Source organism: Ascidiella aspersa, chromosome 1 (assembly GCF_963924565.1).
Source record: "Ascidiella aspersa chromosome 1, kaAscAspe10.2, whole genome shotgun sequence".
NCBI classification, from domain to species: domain Eukaryota; kingdom Metazoa; phylum Chordata; class Ascidiacea; order Phlebobranchia; family Ascidiidae; genus Ascidiella; species Ascidiella aspersa.
In genome coordinates this window covers 31,625,310-31,646,594 of record NC_139447.1, presented here as the reverse complement: position 1 = coordinate 31,646,594, position 21,285 = coordinate 31,625,310, and the positions used below count along the sequence as shown (strand labels likewise).

At 37.1% G+C, this 21,285-nt stretch overlaps 3 protein-coding genes across 3 annotated transcripts; 2 read left to right on the top strand and 1 right to left on the bottom strand.

The window, feature by feature from the left end:
• Positions 1-720: 720 nt before the first annotated feature.
• LOC146169790 (radial spoke head protein 4 homolog A-like) lies at positions 721-9,277 on the bottom strand. Its single transcript, XM_083391025.1, has 10 exons — positions 9,214-9,277; positions 8,988-9,116; positions 8,538-8,754; positions 7,643-7,805; positions 7,307-7,395; positions 5,611-5,773; positions 4,821-4,996; positions 3,927-4,136; positions 1,872-2,092; positions 721-1,141 (listed from the first exon to the last, which is right to left on the bottom strand). Exons 2-10 carry the CDS (start codon positions 9,101-9,103, stop codon positions 913-915), a joined length of 1,584 nt encoding a protein of 527 aa, XP_083247151.1. The 5' UTR covers positions 9,104-9,116; positions 9,214-9,277; the 3' UTR covers positions 721-912.
• A 455-nt stretch (positions 9,278-9,732) lies between these two features.
• On the top strand, positions 9,733-10,930 carry LOC146169789 (26S proteasome non-ATPase regulatory subunit 8-like). Its single transcript, XM_083391026.1, has one exon. The coding sequence runs from the start codon at positions 9,809-9,811 to the stop codon at positions 10,616-10,618; it is 810 nt and encodes a 269-aa protein (XP_083247152.1). The 5' UTR covers positions 9,733-9,808; the 3' UTR covers positions 10,619-10,930.
• LOC146169788 (BTB/POZ domain-containing protein 1-like) lies at positions 10,930-21,275 on the top strand. Its single transcript, XM_083391024.1, has 10 exons — positions 10,930-11,138; positions 11,868-12,112; positions 12,490-12,662; positions 13,174-13,361; positions 13,650-13,743; positions 14,998-15,202; positions 16,332-16,411; positions 16,809-16,929; positions 17,389-17,529; positions 20,016-21,275. Exons 1-10 carry the CDS (start codon positions 10,952-10,954, stop codon positions 20,172-20,174), a joined length of 1,593 nt encoding a protein of 530 aa, XP_083247150.1. The 5' UTR covers positions 10,930-10,951; the 3' UTR covers positions 20,175-21,275.
• Positions 21,276-21,285: the final 10 nt, after the last annotated feature.

Below are 21,285 nucleotides of genomic sequence, written 5' to 3'. Positions count from 1 at the left end.
GACTAATACGACTCCCTTGTGATAATTTCTCTACAAAATCGGATAATCGTTAATATATGTGCATTAAAATAGAATTTCTGTTTAATTAGGTGGTTGGCGAATTTGTTCAAACAACACGTCAAGCAAGATGTTTAAAAGGTGTATAAACGCGTGCTATTCCTTCGATACGCTGCGGAAATATATTTATCTAATAAACCTAATATAAATAAAAATATTTTTCTTCGCTTTTAATTGATTTCAGTTTACGAGGTTATTATCCCGGTTTCAGCGCGTTTGACCCTTTCATTAGTCTTGCTTGGGTCGTCAGGAAAAGGAAGAATCTGATTTTGCTAAATTTGAGTTTGGATAAAAATTAAAAATTTGATTGAGACAGCGAATCTATATAATTATATCGATTTTTTTCCTAATTCAAGCAAACTAATCACGGCTCGTTAAAGGTTGGATACGGCGGCCTTGTGAATCTTTCCTGTCCCAAACGAATATATGAACTTCAAAAAAAAATTAGGCAAAATCGAGAATGTTGACGCAGTACAAAGTACTCAACCGAAATCCGCTTTGTGCAAACTAATAATAATATCAGCTGTCTTCTGGGAATTTCAAATATTGCCAAACTTTTTGATTTCGTCGATTTTCCTTTTTTTGATGTTCCAAATAAAATCATATCCTATCCTAAAAAATACGGGCATAGGTTAAACAGAAGCGTAAGAGATCAGACTCCAATTTAAACGCAGCGCACAGGTTGTATTGTGTCGAAAATTTTACGGGCAACGCGTGGAGATATAAAAATAAACGGCGCAACTATATAACAACAACGACGTCAGCAAAATCTAGCAATAAACAACAACAACAATGCACAGTTAACACGTAAGTCGCAACGAGGAGTCATTCGCCGGCGCTTTGGCCCAGACGTGTCTAATCGTCTTCTTCGTCTTCTTCTTCCATTTCTTCCATGTCCTCGGCTGCTGCCATTGCCTCCTCCTGCGCCGCCTTGAGAGCCGCCTCTTCCTCCACACTGGGGTCCTCCGCCTCTGTGATCTCGGGTCCGCTCAGGTACTCCTTCTGCATGGGAGGCGGCGGCGTCGGGCTGAAGTTCTGCGAGTTGTACTTGTGCCCGGGGCCCACGTAGATGTTTTCAAACTTTCTGCAATGAAGGAAACGGGAGTTGAATACTTTAAAGTGCGTCGGGGCCAACCAAACTGGAAAAAAACTATATATATCTATTTATTTTACAAAGGGTTGAATTACTGCAGGCCGGGTTTCTTGATCTTTTATAGTTTGCGGCAAACCAAGAAAATAAATAACGTTTGCGGCACACTGCAAAATAAAGCTACCAAAACTTGACGTCCTAAACCGGGAAAATGTTAACACCGTAACATTATCAGTTTTTCCTGTGCGATAAATCCCTAATAAGTCAAATGATTAGATTTCTGTACAAAATTACAAAATGTTTTGCCGTTGCACAAAGTTTGGGAACGATCGCTTTAAGGCCTGTCGATGGCGGTTCAGATAACTCCAAGAATTTGCGATCGCGGGCCGGATATAACGTTTTGTTTTAAATTTTATTAACTTGATTGTATCGTTAAGGGAAGCTCACTTCATCCGATTAAAACACCTTGTCGCACTAAAAAAGCAAAAAATCCCCCGAGGGCTAGATATGATATTTTTTTCATAAATTAAACCGGCAATTTAACCGAAAAAAGTATTGTAAAAAAAAACCAAAAAATCGCCTCACGCAAGAACCGAGCTGGTACTAAAGCTGAAATTACGCAGAAGGTCAATCCGGTCATAAACGCTAGAGCTACTGAAGACCATTCACAAAACCCGAACCAAGAAATCGCCCCAAGGCGGAATTCGAACCGACAACCACTTACTTTCCGTTGCTGAAGGCCGCCGCTCCCGGCCAGAGGTTGGACTTGAGTATGCAGACGGCGTATTGCGGTACGAGGTGCGAGGTCATCTTGCAAGTCCACGGAGGCATGTTGTCGATCTCCGAGTCCTCCGAGAGCGGAGTTAGGAGCGGAGGACCGACCTCCGGCTCCGGCTCATCCGGCTCCTCGCGTTCCTCTTCCTCTTCTTCGTCGTCAAGTTCGTCCTGAGGAAGAGAGAAGAGTTAGTCGGACGTATTTAGAGGAGTTATCTAACAGTGTGGTGGAAACTATATATTTTAAGCGTTTTAGGTAAACATTTAAATACGTGGCTAAAATACGTGAAAATTTTGCACAAAACAACTCACAATTTCCTAAAAAAGTTGCCCATGTGTTACTTGCGATACAATAAGCATATTGCAAGGACAGTATAAAAGGCCGTATTTTTTCTCAGGTCTGCCCAAACATATCGCAACTAGGTCTTGGGTAGAATTGTTTCACTTTTTTATAAAATGCTTTTGGGAATTTTGTCGCCCGAGAGAGCTTTTGCATGAAAAGTTGTTTGTCCCTGGCCTATGCGCACTCGCTTAGCACATGGGTTTCTAAACTGGGGTCCATGGACCCGTTGGGGGTCCATGAAGGGATAATTGAAATAACAGTGTACTCATTTTCTTAAAGGATTAATTATTTTTTTTTAAATTAATTAAAAATAAAACGGTTTTGCACTAAATATATTTAGACTCCATTTCTATTTCACATATTTGGACCGAAATTAGCAGATTTATGAAGTCTGTTTGTTTTGTGAAGTCAATTTATGACGTCATTTTGTTTTGCCTATACCGTGGTCCACACGACGAAAAAAAATCAGGGGTCCGCCCTAAAATTTTGAGAAGGCCTGGTTTAGCATTTAAATAAATTTGTGTTTAACCCATCTAAAATTAGCTCAATGACGTAACAACAGGGATGTGATTACTTAAAAACGAATTTCAATCAAATGGAAAAGTGGAGAACGAGGGCCCTTTTGAACTGAATGATGTCTACGACGTAACAATGTAGATTATGACGAGAAGATTGTGGCAGATATTGGTAAAAAGTGTTTCTTCAACTGGGAAAGGATTGCAGTTGATATCTTCAAAGATTAAATGCATTTAAGGAGATGGGGGAATAGCCTGGTACAAAAGAAAATTTTTCTGCCGTATTTGTAAAACTTATTTTACCGGCCTATTTTCATCACTGATTTCCTGATGCCACCAGAACCTAAACGTGTTCCGGGAAATGGTCACTCTTGCCGAAATATGGTTCAATTTTTAACAGATGAATGAAGAACATCAAAAAACCTAATCTACGCCCCAAGTTTAGTCTACAGTGCTGGTTCCTAAAACTTTGCATGGCCGAACCATTTTGCTTTCTTAAATACTGTGAAATTCAAATCAGGACCCATACAAACTACTCTAGTCAAAAGCTATATGAGAAGAATGTGCTTTAGTTAATATATTTTCAGTCGAGAATTCATAAGATTCTGCGCGATTCTTTTAACTTTATATACATACCCCCATGTATGGCGGGCCCAAGTTTGACAACTAGTAGTCTACAGCAAGGGTCCACAAATACTATAAGGCGCGACCCAAAATTACAAGTCGCAAGGTCTCGCGACCTTAATATTTCGCGAGGGGTTTTTAATAGAAACTCTTTATTTAAAGTGCAGTGACTTACTGTGTCTCTATTTATAGTGGTGAATCTGTGGTATGAAAATGCTTGAATAGCATCTTAAAAAAAGCCTTGCGTTTCGGGACTTGTAAATGTCACATTCTGGAGAAAGAATGACAACGATAGTCGTGCTTGAAATAAGACATCTCTTTTGTATAAGATTTCATGTAATAATGCAAAAAAATAACAAAAATAAGCCGCTAATAATATATTTTGAGGCTTTCGCGACCCAAAGTCAATGACCTAGACCCAAATTCAGGTCACGACCCACTATTATTTTCGCCACCCAATCCCCCCAAAAAAACATCGGCAGGTGACTTCCATTCACAAAAAAATACACATAACGTCACGTACCTCGTTTTTCTGCACCGGATTGAACCAGACACATCGTCCCTGGGGCAGGATGTGCTGCACGTGGTGGACCCAGTTCGACATGGAGGGGTCGATAAGGTCACGCAGGGGAACCCCCTCGAAATCGGGGTTCTCCACGAAGTCGGTGCGCCCCTCTCCCTCTTCTTCTTCTTCCTCTTCCTCGTCGAACTGGTAGAAGCCGAGGGGACTCACCTAAAGGGGAAGGCCCGGGTAAAATTGCCATTGAAGAACGAGAATAGAGAATGGAGGTATTTGTTGTTTGTTGTTAGTTGAAAGTTAGAAATACCGTGGGGAGAGGTGTAAATTAAAATTCTGTTGGGATTTAGGAACCTCATGTTAAATTACAACATTTTCTTGATTTAAATAATAAAATTTATTTCCTCGTGTTACAATAAGAGTTACTTTACTCCTAAAGAGAAAAGCGTGACGAAAAAGTAGGAATTCGGCGGAGAGATTCGTTTATTTTTATTAGAATAGGTTTATCGCAGCGCACTTTTTATGGTTTTCTTACTTATTTCAATCAACAAAAACAACTTTCTATTTGAAAAAAAATAAAAGTTTAGAAAAAATGGGGGTAATATTCCGTTTCAAAAAGGTTGAAATAAATATATAGAGTCATTGGCCATTTTTACTCAATACTACCTTGCCTACATCTCATCAGGGTGAGGGTTTTCTTGTGTTTACGTGTTCTATACTTTACGTGTTCTATGCAACCCTTTGTTCTATTTTTAAATAGTACAGTGCGCATTCCAATGTTACAAAGTGGATCAACCCTCTAAAACTATGTTTTATCAGCTCAAAGTCTATATCACCAACAACCATTTTTCTCGCAACGGCGTACCTTAGTAAAGGTAAAGACAAAGCCTGCATGCGTACCTGAGTGCCGGCACTTATTCTGGCGATCTGCGCGCGCAGGTAGTTGGCTTCGTTGCCAGGGAACGGCGGGTAGCTGACGACAGGCGCTTCTAGGTTTCCGGTGAAGAACTTCTTGATCTTGCGACTGCACGAAAGCTGAGCTGGGGTGACGGAAGGAAGCTTGGTCCAGGGACGGCCTTCGGCAAAAATACGTTTGTCAGATTACTGTTGTTGTCACTATAGGGTTAAGTAGCCCTTTGTATGATCTGATATTATTATCGCGCTGCGCGTATAACTCTTGGTATTTTGGGGGGATTTCGAATGTGGCAGATAAAATTAAAAGGGTTAAAAACTAAATAAAGTTTTAAATAGAGTTACTCAGTTCAAGATTGTATAAAATGGTACAGGTCTGCCACCAAAAAGAAATTGCCTTAAACACAGTTTCCAGACCTTGAGTCTAAACATTTTTGCGTCTGTTAAGGTCCATGAGCGTTTTAAGAAGTTGTTATAGTGTAGTTTAAGTTTATCGGATTTAAAAGCGCACAAAAATGAGAGAATTGAATAAACAAATAAGTTGACGGGATATTTTGGACAAAAAAGTTAGGCCTAATTAACAAATCGTTGAGTGGAATAAATCCAATTATAACATCCTACGTGGTGTAGAGTTGAAGTGTGTTGTTCCAGTTCCGTTTATTGTGACAGTGAACTGCCTACGGAAAAATCTTTTAGAGGCGCCGCAATATACTTATTATTTCTGAGGGTTACCGCTAGTCATATAAGCCTGAGAAACACTGGGTTAAGGTTTCTTCACCTGGTTCGTTACAGACAAAATAGACGTATTTATTCGCTCCTGCTCTGTTCTCCTCCTTGGGGATGACAACTGGAGGCTTGAAGTCGGGCTTTGGGATTTCATCTTCCTCTCCTCCTTCTCCTTCTTCTTCATCCTCCTCCTTCTCCTCTTCACGCTCCTCCTCCTGAAAATCGAGTTTAATAATACGATTGCTGGAGGGATAACCGCTACTTGACATTTATTTGATATCGGATATTTGGGACAAAACTATCACGCATCCTCCTCCTGAAAATCTTCACGCTCCTCCTCCTGAAAATCGAGTTTAATAATACGATTGCTGGAGGGATAACCGCTACTTGACATTTATTTGATATCGGATATTTGGGACAAAACTAATGTGATAAAAAATTCTGTCATTATTTTATGCAATCAAACAAAATATAATAAGTTAAATGCTTAAAAGGTATTTTTCGGGTTATTTGGCCGGATTATGCTTTAGCATAAAGAAGCTTAGTTCTTTCCAGTTGTTAACCTACTAAATTTTTCTTTAAGGGTAGAATCATTGTGTTGGTTCGCATATTATGGCACTGCTAGCACAGTATCAGATGCGTACTGATGCTACCATTTGTCATTGAGTTTCGGCTTTAATCCGACACCTAATAAAGTTTTCTGTTCACCCACCGGTATCAAGGTTTTAATGCATTTTAGCTCACAAGCATTGATACAAAATTCGGTATAGTAATCATTAGGGCCCGCAAAAGTCAATAAAATTTTTGTAAGGACCTCGTCTGTCCACGAATCAAAGAATAAAGTTGTTTTCAGCACAGGGGACTGTTTCTAAGAAGTTTATAAGTCAAAATAAAGTTAAAATTTACAATAAAGTTAAAAAACTTTAATAAAGTCAAAATTTTTCAAATTATGGCTTTTGACAAAGTTTTTGTGTTTCTTGAGAGTAATTTATGTAAAAATCGTCGTGGAAGCATTGTAAATCAGGAGCTGCGACACAATTAAACCATATTAACCCATACAAGCAGGCAAAATGTCACAATGCCCACTTGGATCAGCAGTAACTTTTATCGCAAATTGTCCATTTTTTTATTTAATTTTTATAAAACACTTCATCTTGATAAACGTGGTCTTTTCGAAGATCAACAGTTTGGATCTTAGGAATAGCCTACTGACATTCTGTAATACAAAAATGCCTAAGCAACCTAAATCTATCGCCAAAAAACGACACACTTTTTATAATTCATAAAAACAGTGACAAAATATTACGTTTGGGTCTGAAATCGACAAATATAATGTTTGGGTAACTGGCATCAATTCAACGAAGAACTGTGGCCTCTACAAACAAGCAATTTCGTTAGGTTAAAATAAAAATGGCCCTAGTAATCATATATTGTTCTATATTATATCTTGATTAGTCAACTTTTTAATCATATTTTAAAGTTGTTTGATCAAACAAATGCAAGTAAAACATAATTTTAATAATTTTAAAATTGTTTTTTAACATAATTTTTTGGGGTTTATTAAATTAGCCCTGAACAAAGTTGCCCCCAAATTTGAGATGTTAATGAATACTATTTCAAGACAAAAAGCATTGACAAACATTGTTTCGTCAAATATAAATTAGACTCTAAATTGTTACAGTGTACTTGATAAATCTGAGACATAATTGGTGTTTAATAAGTACAGCTATCATAAGAAGGCGACTTACTTTTTCTTCTTCCTCTTCTTCTTCTTCCTCACCCTCCCTGTATTGAACTTCAGCAACAAAGTAGTTGGTGTCTGTTCCAAGAAGCTTGCCTGGAGGAAAAATGCAATGTTTAGGAATTTAGTTCAGGTGTAATGTAAATAAGTTAATTTCAAAGTTTTAGGTACAAATTTGAATTGTAAGCTTAGATAAGAAAATAATAAACAAAATTGAACTATTGTTAAAAAATAAGTTAAATTTGTTAAACATTTTTTTTTTGTTCTAACTATAGTTTATTATAGTTGTTCTAATTATACTAATTATATGTAAACAGGTTTAGCATAAAAATGAAAAACTCACCCCAAAACCTGACAGTTTGGAGTGGGTATGTGTCAACAAGTTGCTTCAGTGAAAGGAAGATTCTGTACATTTCTTCCTTTCCAAGGCCGAGTCCAGCTTGCTCAAAGAAGAACGAGAGCTCCATTACATTGGGAAGTGGAGTTTCCACTTCTTCTTCAGCCTCCTACATTTTAAAACAAAATATTAAACAACTACATAATTGAAAACACATACAAACCACACAAGTCAATAATCACGGATTTTCCTTTTCAAGAATTGGTAGTGTTTTTGTTGTAATGTTTTTAGGGTCTATACTCTACATGCTCTACCTGCAAGTGTTTCAGTACCCAGTCGCCCAATCTTTTCACAAAGATATTTGGCAATGACATACCCAATGCCCACCAGTAACAGCAATATAGCTTAAACGTGTTTGTCACATTCAAAGGTATTTACAATTAAATATTGATTCCCTGGTAGGAATGTCCAATACTTCATAATACTTCATATTTTAATGTGCTAGCGATTTCCAACAAAAAATACAGTGGTTTGGTGTGATACTAAATGATGATCTTACACTAAATATCATCATTTAGTATCTTTAGTCATGCAAAGGAATAGGTTTTTTAAATTGCTCTTTTAACATTGAAATACTAGATTAGATCACAAAATGGCTGAAATACCTACATAAATTAGGTAATGAATCGGTAAAGATATCATCTTGGTATTGGGCAAGTACCAATTAATCACTACTTTACTTTCATTACTTTTCCAAACAATGAAAAAAAAATGCTTACCAAAACCACAAATTGTTCCAAAGAAAAACTAATATTTACTGCATTGAAGTCAAGTAGCAAGAAAAAGTAAGCAAATAATCCTTGTAAAAAACAATAAAACTTAAAATAAAATGTTTTTTTACCGCTTCAGCATCTGCATCTCCAGATCTTTCAAAGAGAGGTTTTTGAACTTCGGCCAACTGAAACTCTGTGCTGGGTTCGAATTCATCACGAATTGTGTCAACTTTCGACACAAACTTTTCCTGTTTGATTTTCTTGCTGATGTCTTCAAAGACATCCACAACATTTTCTGGCCTTTCGTCAAGTACTTTTGTTAAGACCCTTGACAAGTGATCATATCTGCAAACAAAATACTTCAAATGTAAAGCAAAACATACATGTAATTACCTTGAGATTTACAATACTCACAAGACCATTAACAAAACAATTTTTACCTAAATATGAAAGAATAAACAAGGTTTATTTAGTAATCGGTGATGTAAAAACTTAAAATGACATGAAATATTTTGAAAAAAAGATTACGTAAAAGTTAATAAAAATAGTTTAAAATTTTTAACATAACCAAAACTTACAAGTTGTCGTTTGATTTTGTGCTGTTTTGAAGCATGTAAGCTTTAGCGTTTTGGATTTGTAATTCACGTTGATTGTTTGGAACGTCAGGCGAACCGGAGGCGGTTTCCGCTGCCATTTTGTTAGGTTTTCTGCATTAAAAAGGTAACAAAAAATATAGAAAAGCCTTATACCGATAAAATATATCGTTATTTAGTTAACCTACTATTTAAAGCAACAAACACTTACCAGTTTCACTTCACAAATTCAATAGCTTTTTCCGATCTTCTTGTAAACGGAAAGTTGCTTGTTGCTAGGGAAACAACTATGTAACAATTGAACACTTTTAGTGGTAGAGAGGAGAAATAAATACAAATTTTTAAAAAAATTCATAAAAACAATTTCTTTATTAAACAGTTTTAGTTCAACAATTTTTGGCTTTTGGTTAAAAAAACTATTTTTTTGGTTAAAAATTAACTACTAAGTTGTTTTTTTTTGAAAAGAAAATGCTTTTCTTTTCAGCCTTAAAATCGATCTCGCATTTTTTCGTCATATTAAACACTGAAAGATATAACTACTTGATTTAAACTAACCTGGTTTTACAATAATATCGTTACGAATAAATTTTATTTTTTTAGTAATAAAGATTATTCAATTTTATTTAAAAAATTCGATGTCATTGTTATAAAATTTAGTTCTCTACTGGCCGTGTAAATTATACAACAGAGAGATGTTCTATTACTATCGTCATTGTTGTTTTGTATTACGCTTATTTAACAAATACTGACATATACGTTTGTTGTGTAGGTTGCATTTTCCGTCATAATTTTATAAAAAAAACACGATGCCGTCACGATTAAACGATGCAGCGAAACTCTACGACACCCTGAAAAGTGATTTCGGAGCAAAGAAGCCCGACCTGGAAAAATGCAGCGCTCATTTAAAAAAGCTTAAAATCGCTTTAACGCAGCTTTCATTTCTTCCATCTGGCAAAAGTTCGTCCAGCGACCAGGAATTTATCTTAGCAAGGAATGTACTGGAGATCGGCGCTCAGCTGAGCATATTAAAGAAGGACATTCCCGCTTTTGAACGGTACATGTCCCAACTGAAATGCTACTATCTCGACTATATGAAGGAGGTTGGGCTTCCGGAATCTCCCTACAAACAGCAGTTACTGGGCCTTAATCTATTGTGTCTTTTATCCCAAAATCGCGTGGCTGATTTCCATACTGAGCTGGAAAGGCTTCCTGCTTGCGATATACACGAAAATGTTTACATCAAGCATCCAGTTGCTATTGAACAGTATCTGATGGAAGGTAACTACAACAAGCTTTTTCTGGCCAAGGGCAATGTCCCGGCCGAGAGCTACAATTTTTTTATTGACATTTTGCTTGGCACAATTCGCGACGAAATCGCAGCCTGCATGGAAAAGTCATACACTCGGATTTCGTACCAGGAAGCCTTGAGAATGCTCTACTTCGACAGCCAAGCCGAACTGGATAATTATGCGACGAAAAAGGAATGGAAACTGCAAGGGGACAAGTACTTTCACTTTGCACCCGCCAAACAAGATGAAGAAAGCCAAAGCCTCAAGTCCGGGGAACTCGTTCAGCAAATGATTAACTATGCCAGAGAACTTGAAATGATTATTTAAGAAACAGCACCTTAATCTAAAAAGTGCATTTCATAGGAACATATGAGCATATAGCTTTAAAAAGTTCAATATTATTGCAATGCTGCTTTCCTTATATTAGGTTTTTTGTTTGCATGTCTGTCATTGTTAAGTAAATTCTAAGCTGATGCTTACCGGTATTATTTGACCACTTGATTGTGTTTTGTACACTGACAATTTTTTGAGTTTATATCAACTGTATGGCTACAAGTTTAAGCTTTATAAACTTTTTCGTATCACACCTATTACATGCTCTGGACTAATTAAAGCGATTGGATTTTTTTTGCATTGCAGGTCACTTTCTTTTTTTAACACATGGCAAATCAGGCAGAAAATGTTAACGCTGTGGTTGGACAAGTTGACGGTGTAATTCAGCAGAATAACGAAGCCCAACAGCCACCTCCGGTAATAGCTTATGCCATTGTCGGAAACCAGGCTGAGGGAGCTGGTGATAATGTAGCTCCTGCAAGGCCACCAGTGGGCGCTGTTGCACCAAATAGAAGTAAGTTTTTTGTTCAGTGCAAATATGATGTTATGTAAAGTTTTAAGTTTGGTCCACTCATTTTTTTTATGTTGTTGCCCCTCTTTTTGACATTATAAAATTTCAATTGACTTATGAAGAACAGGTCACTTTAAATCAATGCTTTCCAACCTTTTTTAGTTCACGACCCACTTTTAAGTTTTATTGTGCGACCCACAATGAGATATGACCAAACACATAAAGTTACATAAAACCTGCATCTTTACTACTAGCGTGCGACGTACATACTGAAATAGTTAATGCGACACAACACATCTTATTGTTACGTATTTGTTATATTGTTGCACAAATGTTACGTAATGGTAATGCAGTAATTTCCCGATCTGATAAAAAACTGTAACATTTAGAAATGCTTCGTGATCCACCTGAAATAGCTTCTCGTCCCACTAGTTAGGAAGCACTTCTCAAAATCATAAAAAAGAATACATTGGTAAAACACTATGTAAAATGGAAAAAAAATGTTTTAATTAAAAAAAAAACTGGTGTTTTTTGTGTTGAGTTTGACCAATGTTAAGATATTTCAATTATGTAAAACTAAAAAAATATTATCTCTCTTTGTTATGTAGTATGTGCACAAATGGAGAAAACACATTTAAATATTTTCATTAATGATTTTGTTGTCTTTTACGCAATCTATGGATGGCTATTGCAAATTTTTGTTAACTGGTTACCCACCCTTGTTTTTTGTAGACTTGAACCCACAACATCCTCAACAGGCAGCCGTCAGAGACAGACAGCAACAGCCCCGACATGCAGTCGCCCCTCTCCGTGTGGATGTGGATGGCATGCGGCAAGGTGCCTCCTTGTATAACTGGCAGGCAACCAAGGTCACTCTGAGGGACAGACTCAAGTATCTTTTCAACAACGAAGTACAGTCAGATGTCCACTTTATTGTTGGCAGGGGCGTGGAATCGCAGCACATACCAGCACACAGAGTAGGACTGTTACTTGTTTTTCATTTGTTTAGATCTTAATGGTGCTGGATTTATTAAGTTTATACTTTGGTCTGTTAGAACTTAAATAAAAAGTATATTTCTATGGTATTTTGTTGTATATCCCTAATTTCAAAATTTTTACAAGTAAATGCCATTTTTCAAATTTATTGATAAAAAGATTAAAAACAATAAATGTATATTTGTTGATATTTACAAAGTCACCTTATAGACTCTGTACCTTCAGAGAGCCTAGAAAATTTATAAAATAATGACAAATGTTGTATATTGTTAAGTGTTATTCATTGCTGACCCCAAAAGTTCTATCACCAAATCTTTTTGTGTTTATATATATATGAAACGATTTTGTTTTTCCACAGTTTATTCTGTCTGTGGGCAGTGCTGTGTTTGACGCCATGTTCAACAGCAGCCTTGCAACCCAGTCTGATGAAGTCGAACTTCCAGATATTGAACCTGCTGCCTTCAGGGCTCTTTTGCGATTTTTATACACAGATGAGGTGGATATTGGCCCAGAAACTGTAATGCACACTCTGTAAGTGTACCTTAGACTTATTTTGTGTTATACACAGAGTTTTTGTGGGCTCATATAGGGGTTAAGATGTTAGTTGTCACTTGAAAATGACAATCAAAATTTGTACTAAATTGTATCAGTCTTTTTAAAAATACAAAGAGGCAGCCAACTTAGTAACAGGAATTAGTCTTTATTAGGCGTCTTATATCTGCTAAGGTACATATTATTGCACCGGAAGCCATCACGGACTAACCGATCAAAGATGCAAGCAAGGCAGGCTAGAAAAACAACTAGCCTGCAGTGAGGTTCGACTCACGAGCTCCGGCCATAATGCGATCGATGCTTTGCCAACTGAACTACACGCATCAGAGGGGAGCTAGTCGAAAAATAACCATGCGCCAATTCTTGCTACATTCTGTTCGATATATACAAGCTGTACTTTGCAAAATACAGCTTCAGACGAGTTAAATCACAGTTTTTGATCACATATATATGTGTGTGTATCTCTTAAGGATAGTATTTTCATCCCTAGCTACACAGCAAAGAAATATGCAGTTCCTGCCCTTGAAGCACACTGTGTGGAATTCCTTAAGAAAAATCTCAGTCCGGACAATGCTTTTATGCTTCTCACCCAAGCGCGCCTGTTTGACGAGCCCCAGCTGGCGACCCTGTGTCTCGATTGTATTGACAACAATACCAGGGAAGCACTGACAGCGGATGGTAAGTCATAATTCTCCTTACTCTAATAGTTATACCTATATTAATGTTTACGACATGTCCCCTTTTTTCTATTTTTCCTGTTCAAGTTGGTACTTAGAAATACGAGAATAAATTTCGAAATATGTTAGTCGCTTAATGCACTTCACATATGGCATGGTACAGCAAAAAGTAAGATACCTGTCTTCAATTAAAAAAAAATGAGTCTTTCCATATCTTTGTTGAAAAAAAGCATACCCTTAACAAATTAACCTTTTTTTCTCATGGAAACACAATGTAATTTTTCTTCAGGTTTTACTGACATAGACTTCAACACCCTTACTTTTGTGCTGGAGAGAGATACCCTCGGACTTACTGAGAGCAACATCTTTCCAGCATTGGAAAGGTAAGTAGGCTACATCTGGTGCAACCTTAGCAATAACACTCGTTTTCGATAAAACAATATATTTTACTCACTCTTTCATAACTGATGTATATGCGTTCCGTTTTTTTGTTTCACTTCAATATTTTATTCATATACAAAGCCACAGGTGTTCAGAGTCTCCATAAGAGGCCATGTTACACTTAAAGGTAAAACAACAAATGAATTATACTTATTTTATGGCCTTCCAATTATATCTGGCCGCAATCTGGATGTTAACCTCTCTAATTAGCGTTTCCAAAAAAAACCTAAATACGAATTTATAATAATTTTTTATCAATACTTGAACAATTTAGGTAAGACCATTATGCGTTCTCAAAAAAGGAATTATGCATATGCCGAAATTGCCACTTGTTCGCCTGAGTGATTAGCTTGCATGGCTGTAAACCTATTTCTACTAAAATGCTGAACAACCACCTTTAAACAAAGCGGGATTTTGCTAAATTGGGAGACAGATTAAAACTAAATTAGAATGCAGAATCAATACACAGACTAATTTGAGTCAGCCCATTGAAGGCTCTCCAATACGTGCGGGTTGTGCGGCATTATCGTTAGTCAAATTTAAAAGCCCAGCTTCTGAGGGGTTAGATCACTGTTGTTTTTGTGCATATTTGTTTATAAATGTTTAATTGCACAAGCACAGCGTATCTCTGTAATCTAATTCGCTGTATTGGTCAACTAGAATTACCCAATTGTCCCAGTCTTAAATGTAGAGAATACAAAATTCATCAATTGTGCACAGGCCTACTAATTTAAAAAAGCCTTTCTAAAAAAACGCAAGGTTGCACTCTAACATTATGAGGGCGGATTCCTGAAAAAGTTTAGTCCTTGTTAACCAGGTACGGCGTAAAGTTTTTCAGCGATGACTTCAAAATACATTTAGGAGAAGGCGTCAAAGCGTTTTTCCAAATAATATATTTTAAAAACTTCATTCCTATTTTTAGAACTTTCACGGTTAATCATCTAGTAAAATTGCCAGGTGTACAGAGGTGGAACACCCCTAAAAAAAAATTTAGTTCGCCCGGACCAGGATGGGCAATGGGCATGACGCATTTCAGAAATTATGTCATAAAAATTTATTCTAAATACATTGGAACGGGCGCCAAAGCGTTTTTGATGCAAATAAAATTTTTTTTTTTTAAATTTCATTTCTACTTTTAGATTACACCAATATATTACTAGGCTTCATTGAGAACCATCTAATTTAAAATGTTCCAGATGGGCAGAGGCGGAATGCTCGCGACAGGAACTAGAATCCAACAAGGAGCACAAGCGCAAAGTGCTCGCAGACGCCATATCCCTGGTTCGATTCCCGCTCATGTCGGTCGAGGAGTTCGCCCAGGGCCCGGCCCAGTCCGGCTTGCTTACCGACCGGGAAGTGGTCGATCTTTTCCTCTACTACACGCTCAACCCGAAGCCTAGGGTAAGACAGTGTTTTGTATCCTTGTTTTTAGAGGAGGTTGTACGGTTACACGTTATTCAACGAAATTGTTCAAGCGAATTTCGTCTTCAAATTGGTTGAGCCAATTTCAAAAAAAATTCCAAACGGTTTTTCGGTTAAGTTTACAAAAACAACGCTGTATGCAATAATGATTCAACTGAAAATAGGTAGATAATAATTAAAATTTGTTATTACCTAATTATACATACAGTTATAAAATTAGCTGCAGCTTATTTGACTGTGTAGTACCCTAGCTATGTGTTTGTAATAGAGTATTCTGTTTAAAACAACGCATTTACTACTTTTTTCCGAAAACATTTTCTAAACGCCTGGACCTAAACTTCGCAATTCGTATTGCGCGTGCTAAACGCATTTAAAAAACAAACCCACTTGATTGTACAGCACACCAACGTCAATTGATTGTTTAAGGATATTGTATTTTCGATCGAATCACAAGACAACGTTATTATCCTGATTAAAAGCCAGTTTACACAACAGCTGTGCTAAGCTGAGCAACGCCTAATTTACATTCAATTTCTATTTTAGCGAGCGTTTCACGCTGTGCTAAATTAAATACCCGTGCAGCTAGAAAAAAGTTACGCTTCTGAGCGATTGATACGCTTTGCTCGACTGCCATCGAAGCGTGAAAGTGATTTTGCTTAGTCTGTTTCGACAACAAAGTTGATCACAGCGGGATTTTTGACAATTTTGCTAAAATAATTATTTATATTTCACATAAATTGAAAATGTAGTTGGATTAACTCATAAAAGAAGTGTAAAGCTATCCCTGTATCTATACGCAACGAAATTTGCGCTTGGAAAAACAAAGATTTTTTACATGTAAACTGTTGCTGCATACCAACAGTGTAGTCAATTTGTTGGTCTGGCGCCTTTTTCTAATTGTATTAAAGATCACCATTAATCCATGTGCCATTTATTTTAATATACCAGGCTACAATCAGACTGGAGGTAGCAATAAACAGCTGATTAATTATGTGACTGTATAAAATAGGCTTAACGCAGTCATAGTACAAACGCTATTTTATGCCCAGCTCAGTGCAGCTGTGATGTAAAACGTGCCTTAACACCCGGAACTCTGTTATATTCCCAGGTTCGTTTTTCTGACCGACCCCGATGCAGTTTGACGGGAAAAGAGCAAAGCGTCGTACGGTTCCGCGACGTTGCCGAAAGGTGGCGTTTTGTAGTATATTTGAAGTGTACTGTAAATTTGTCAAAAAATGCCTCGCCTTGCATGATTTGTAATACTTGTTCGCAGTGAAGCCCATAAAGCGGAAAAAGTACCTTAATTTTTGACATTTTTGTACTGTAAAATTTTTACACTTTTACATTTGTACTGTGACATTTCTAAACATTTACGTTTTAGCACTTTTCACTTATTTACCTTACAAGGGAGAACAGTTCATTAGATGTTGCCGTTCTTATCGTAAAATCAAGTTTATATTTAGAGAAACTGCGGTTATACTTTTTTAAATTTTGGTTTAAACCTGATAAGATATATTCTGTACCAATAAGTCAAACTCGACGATTTATGGTATTTTCAATTTTGTTTTCTTGTCCCGATCTCTAGATGGGGTTACTCGGGCACGAGCGACAGAATTCGTTTCAGCGTCAATCGGAAAATTTACATCGTAGGATTCAGACTCTATGGCGCCATCAGCGGGCCGTCCGACTTCCAAGTCAACATCCAAGTGAGGGCGCTATAGCATTATAAATTTAACGTGAAATAAGTCTCAAAAGGGTTGATAAATTGTAAATTCATTTGAAAACTCGTTTCCGGCAATGCTCAAATTTAATTAAAAAAAAAAAATTGATGATAAAGGTAAAAGCCCAACACAGGTATAGTAGCTTTAAAATAGTGTAAAAATTAGGTTTCGGGGTTCAAGATTAGCTTAAATTAAACATAAATTTAAAACTCGAAAATAAAAAAATGAAAAAAATATTTTTTAAAAGCGAGTCCAACAGGTATATTAGATTTGAAAAAAATGTATAATTTAGGTTTCTGGTATCCAGATTAGCATTAATTTGAAATGGATTTAAAAATCGTAGATGAATGAGTTGCCGGAAAAACGAGTGCAAATTCGGAAAACACATAACTGCATTCAAATGGCAAAATAACGAAAAAAACCACGCGCTTTATTTTACCGCAGATCATCTCGAACGACACGGTGCTGGGTCAGAACGACACCGGGTTCAGTTGCGACGGAACGGACAAGACGTTCCGAGTAATGTTCAAGCAGCCCATTGAGATCAAGCCGAACCAACACTACGTCGCCTCGGCCACCTTGAACGTGAGTAGCAATGTCCGATACTTTACATTTTATTCGGATACCCGAAATTTTGTATCGCAATCCTATACGATACCAAATATATATACATGAAAATGAAAGAAATTGAAAAAGAAACGTTCAAATGTAGTTTTTTTTCGGGATTTAGACCAAAATTCACTTTATCCTTAGGAAGTTTAGTTGACCTATATTTTTTTTTTCGAAGTAGCAATCGCTCCGTTTGGACGCAAATCATTGCCGAAATTCGTGTATATTAGTTTAGTATCGGATCGGCACAAATGCTACCGTAGCATCCGTCGAGTACCGATACCACTCTCTATCGGGTATTGGCTCCAAATCCAGTTTTCCCCTAAGTGTTAGTAGAGCGCACACCAAACATGTTGCCTAATAACTTTAGCTAAAAAAATCAGAATAGGGTTGAAATTTACCCAATTGGTTATTTTTTGGAACAGAAACCTTTTATCACTACTGGGTACTCGTATAATTAAAGTGCTTATTAAGGTTTTGAAGCACTAATTATTTTTCAGATTTTTACTACTATAATGGATTCATTTCTCAGGGCTTAGTCAAGTAATTACTTGTAGACCACCATATTGTTTATGAATATTACAGAACAGCAAACAAGGATATTCAAATAATTTAAGTAACAACTTTTTGTCGTATGTCCTATAATAATTTTACAATCCAGAATGAAAATGTTTCCTGTGTGTAACGCCCTAGTGGGAATAAAACATCGCTTTTATTTGACAATGCATATTGCGCCTTAGCTTATGACGTGAGAAAGTTAGAAACCTATATACCAAAAGAGTTCAGAGAATATTGGATATTGGCAATTAGGTTTTAGCAAATGCTGAAAACTCCCATGACTTGACTTCGTAAATGTGGTAACAGCCATATCAAGTCAGCACTTTCTCGTATGTGAGAATTCCCTCCTTTCCATTCTGCCAATTACTCGTCGCAGGAATTATATACACAAAAATATATTAGCTTTGGAGGAGTATGTTATTTGCGAACCAATATAATTAAAAAGGTCGGGGATTTTAGGTTTTTGCTATTAACTTCGCCTCGTCAATTAAATGTGCTAATCCAGTGGTTCCCAAACTGTGGGCCATAAGACTTGTAGTGGGCCATGAGACTACTTTAAGTGGGCCATAGTGCTATTTGAAAATTTTGCAACTGCACATTTGTTTTACTAAAAAAGTTGTTGGCATAAACTGTGCGTACCAGTTGTTTAACTTCAGCAGACTGATCAGAAACCTATAAAGTTATTTTTGTTGTTAGATAATGGTATCAGGGAATAAAGGTGTTTATAATGTTGGACAACTTTTGCTAATCAATATGCACTAGTCATAACTAGAGGTGAAAGAAAAAACGATGGGCCACCATCTGTTTTGTAAAAAACATCGGGCCACGGAATAAAATAGTGTGGGAACCACTCTCTAATCATTGGCCGATAAGCTTGTGGTTACTGCTGCGCCCAGCCAATGCACCAATCACTGCAAGTGCAAACTATCAAAAGGTTAACCAAACAACACACAACGCATATTCCAACAACGTGTATGCTTTCGCGATATTTTCATAACGCCGGCAGATATGCAGTTGGCCTTGTCGATTCACAGCCACAGTCGAGTCAATAATCGTAACGCGCACTGATCAACACTCCCCACCGTTGGTGTTGAAGTCAGCTGCTTCGCGCAAACACGCAGACGTCGTAAATACTTTTGTTTTTTTGAGCTGCGTGCCGCGTGTCAGGGAACCAGCACGTCTGCACTACACAGTATATGCGACTTATATGTGTTTGTAGAAAGCCTTATTGCTATACTCAAACTGTATTGGAATATTTGGCAATAACAATAAGCTATTTTCTTAACTATTACCACTTATGCAATTTGCAGTTTGTTTGGGCTCGACAAACTTACATACCTGATGTTTAAACCGCCTAACGTTGTGCACATTACAGCCCAGGTATATGGCAAATACCTAAAGCAGATCCGGGTTTTCGACTAATAAGTAATAACGACCATGTTAAGAATGTTCAATTATTGGATCGCAACTAATTAGTTTACTCTGAGAGTCTCAGATAAACAACCCAATGCAAGGCTTTATTTGTGTCCTTTACTTTATGATTTGCTGGATTACGTGTTGTGTTGTCCCTTGTACTCATAGTTGTGGCTTGTATATTATGTATTACGACTCGTGGTAGGGTGTCAGATGGTAAAATATTTAATGCCTACAGCTTTTTATCGTAACGGTTGCCGAAGTAATCAAGTATTCTCACATGGAATGCGACCATACTCTTGACAACTAAAAAACAGGCAACGATTGTTATCTTTTATCGATGATAGATAAAATCGTAATGTGTTTTTATTGACACACGTTTCGAAAAGTTCCTATTTCATCTTTAATCCATTTACATATTGAAGTCGTGATTTAAATTACAAAACCTCTCACAGTCTTACAACCTGTTTTTACGTTATGCGCCGACACAGGGCTACGACAGCTACTACGGAACAAGGGGCAGTCGTCGCGTCACCAAGGATTCGGCCAACGACGGACAAACCGTCTTTATTTTCGCCTTCGCTCCTGGCAATAACAATGGGACGTCGGTCGAGGACGGACAGATTCCTGAGCTTATCTACTACACGTAGCAACGGTTGCTAGGCCACCGATGAAGAACCTACCAGGGGCGCACTCCTTTGATGTACCATTACAACTAATGGTGTTGTCTTCGTCAACAGTTTACTGATTTTGTAGGAATATAAGGCGAGTCGGGATTGATAATTTTTGGTTCATAGCAAAATCAAAAATCATAAAAAAAAATCGTTTTTTACCCGAAATAAATTTTGTTTTGCCATTTTCTTGCCAACAAAGTTAAACTTTAGCCTTGTTTTGATCAAGCAGAGATTCCCTAAAAAATATTTCCTATGTTCTGCGTAGTCAATGCTGCATAAAATACGTCATAATATCGAGAAAGCTATTTGACATTGGTTTTCGGGTAAATAGGATCCAGTCACTGTTACCAAAAACCGCCACTGACCATTAGCGAGGTGATAATACGTTAAGTTCCTAAATGCAAACGTTATGTTGCTATCCCTCAAAATATAAACTTTCTGCAAATTACGCGAAATCTTATAAAACTGTATTATCCCTGGCCCGTGGTTCTTGCCCTCGCAAGTCAACGACCCGATATTTGGTGTTTTCGTCTGTTGTACGTTAAACCCTGTTTCCAAACAAACGCGTCTTTTGTTCCAAAAAAGTTTTACGGCCGCTTTAACAACTGCCCAACGACCGCGGCAATTAGAAGCCGGCACTGTATCACTGCGCAAAGCCAACTATACGCGTTGCTTCCTTTTCGTGTAAGGAAAAAACCTTTGCTTTTCTTTTGCTTGTAAAGTTATACGATGTCTGCAATCACCATGTTCGTCGTTCAATTGGTTTTCCCGCTTGTAAAGTCTGTTGTTGCCTGACAGTGGCGATGTTTTGTAAGCTATCGTTTACTATCGCCTGTTTTTTGCCGCAAGGCTGTGTTTCAGTTTGTTACGCAATTGAAAAACTGTATCTTCTCAAAGCAGATTTGCTTTTTTGAAGCTTATTTTTTGTCAGTTGATTTATTTGTCGTCTGGTTAAATGCCCATTCTCGATAAACGCTTGGTGAGCAAATCATTGTTGTTGAAAATACTGTTAAAATTGTGCCAGTGTGTTACAGGAAATGCCAGCACCAAACTGCCCCGTTTGGCAAGTTTTAAAGTAAAAAACAAA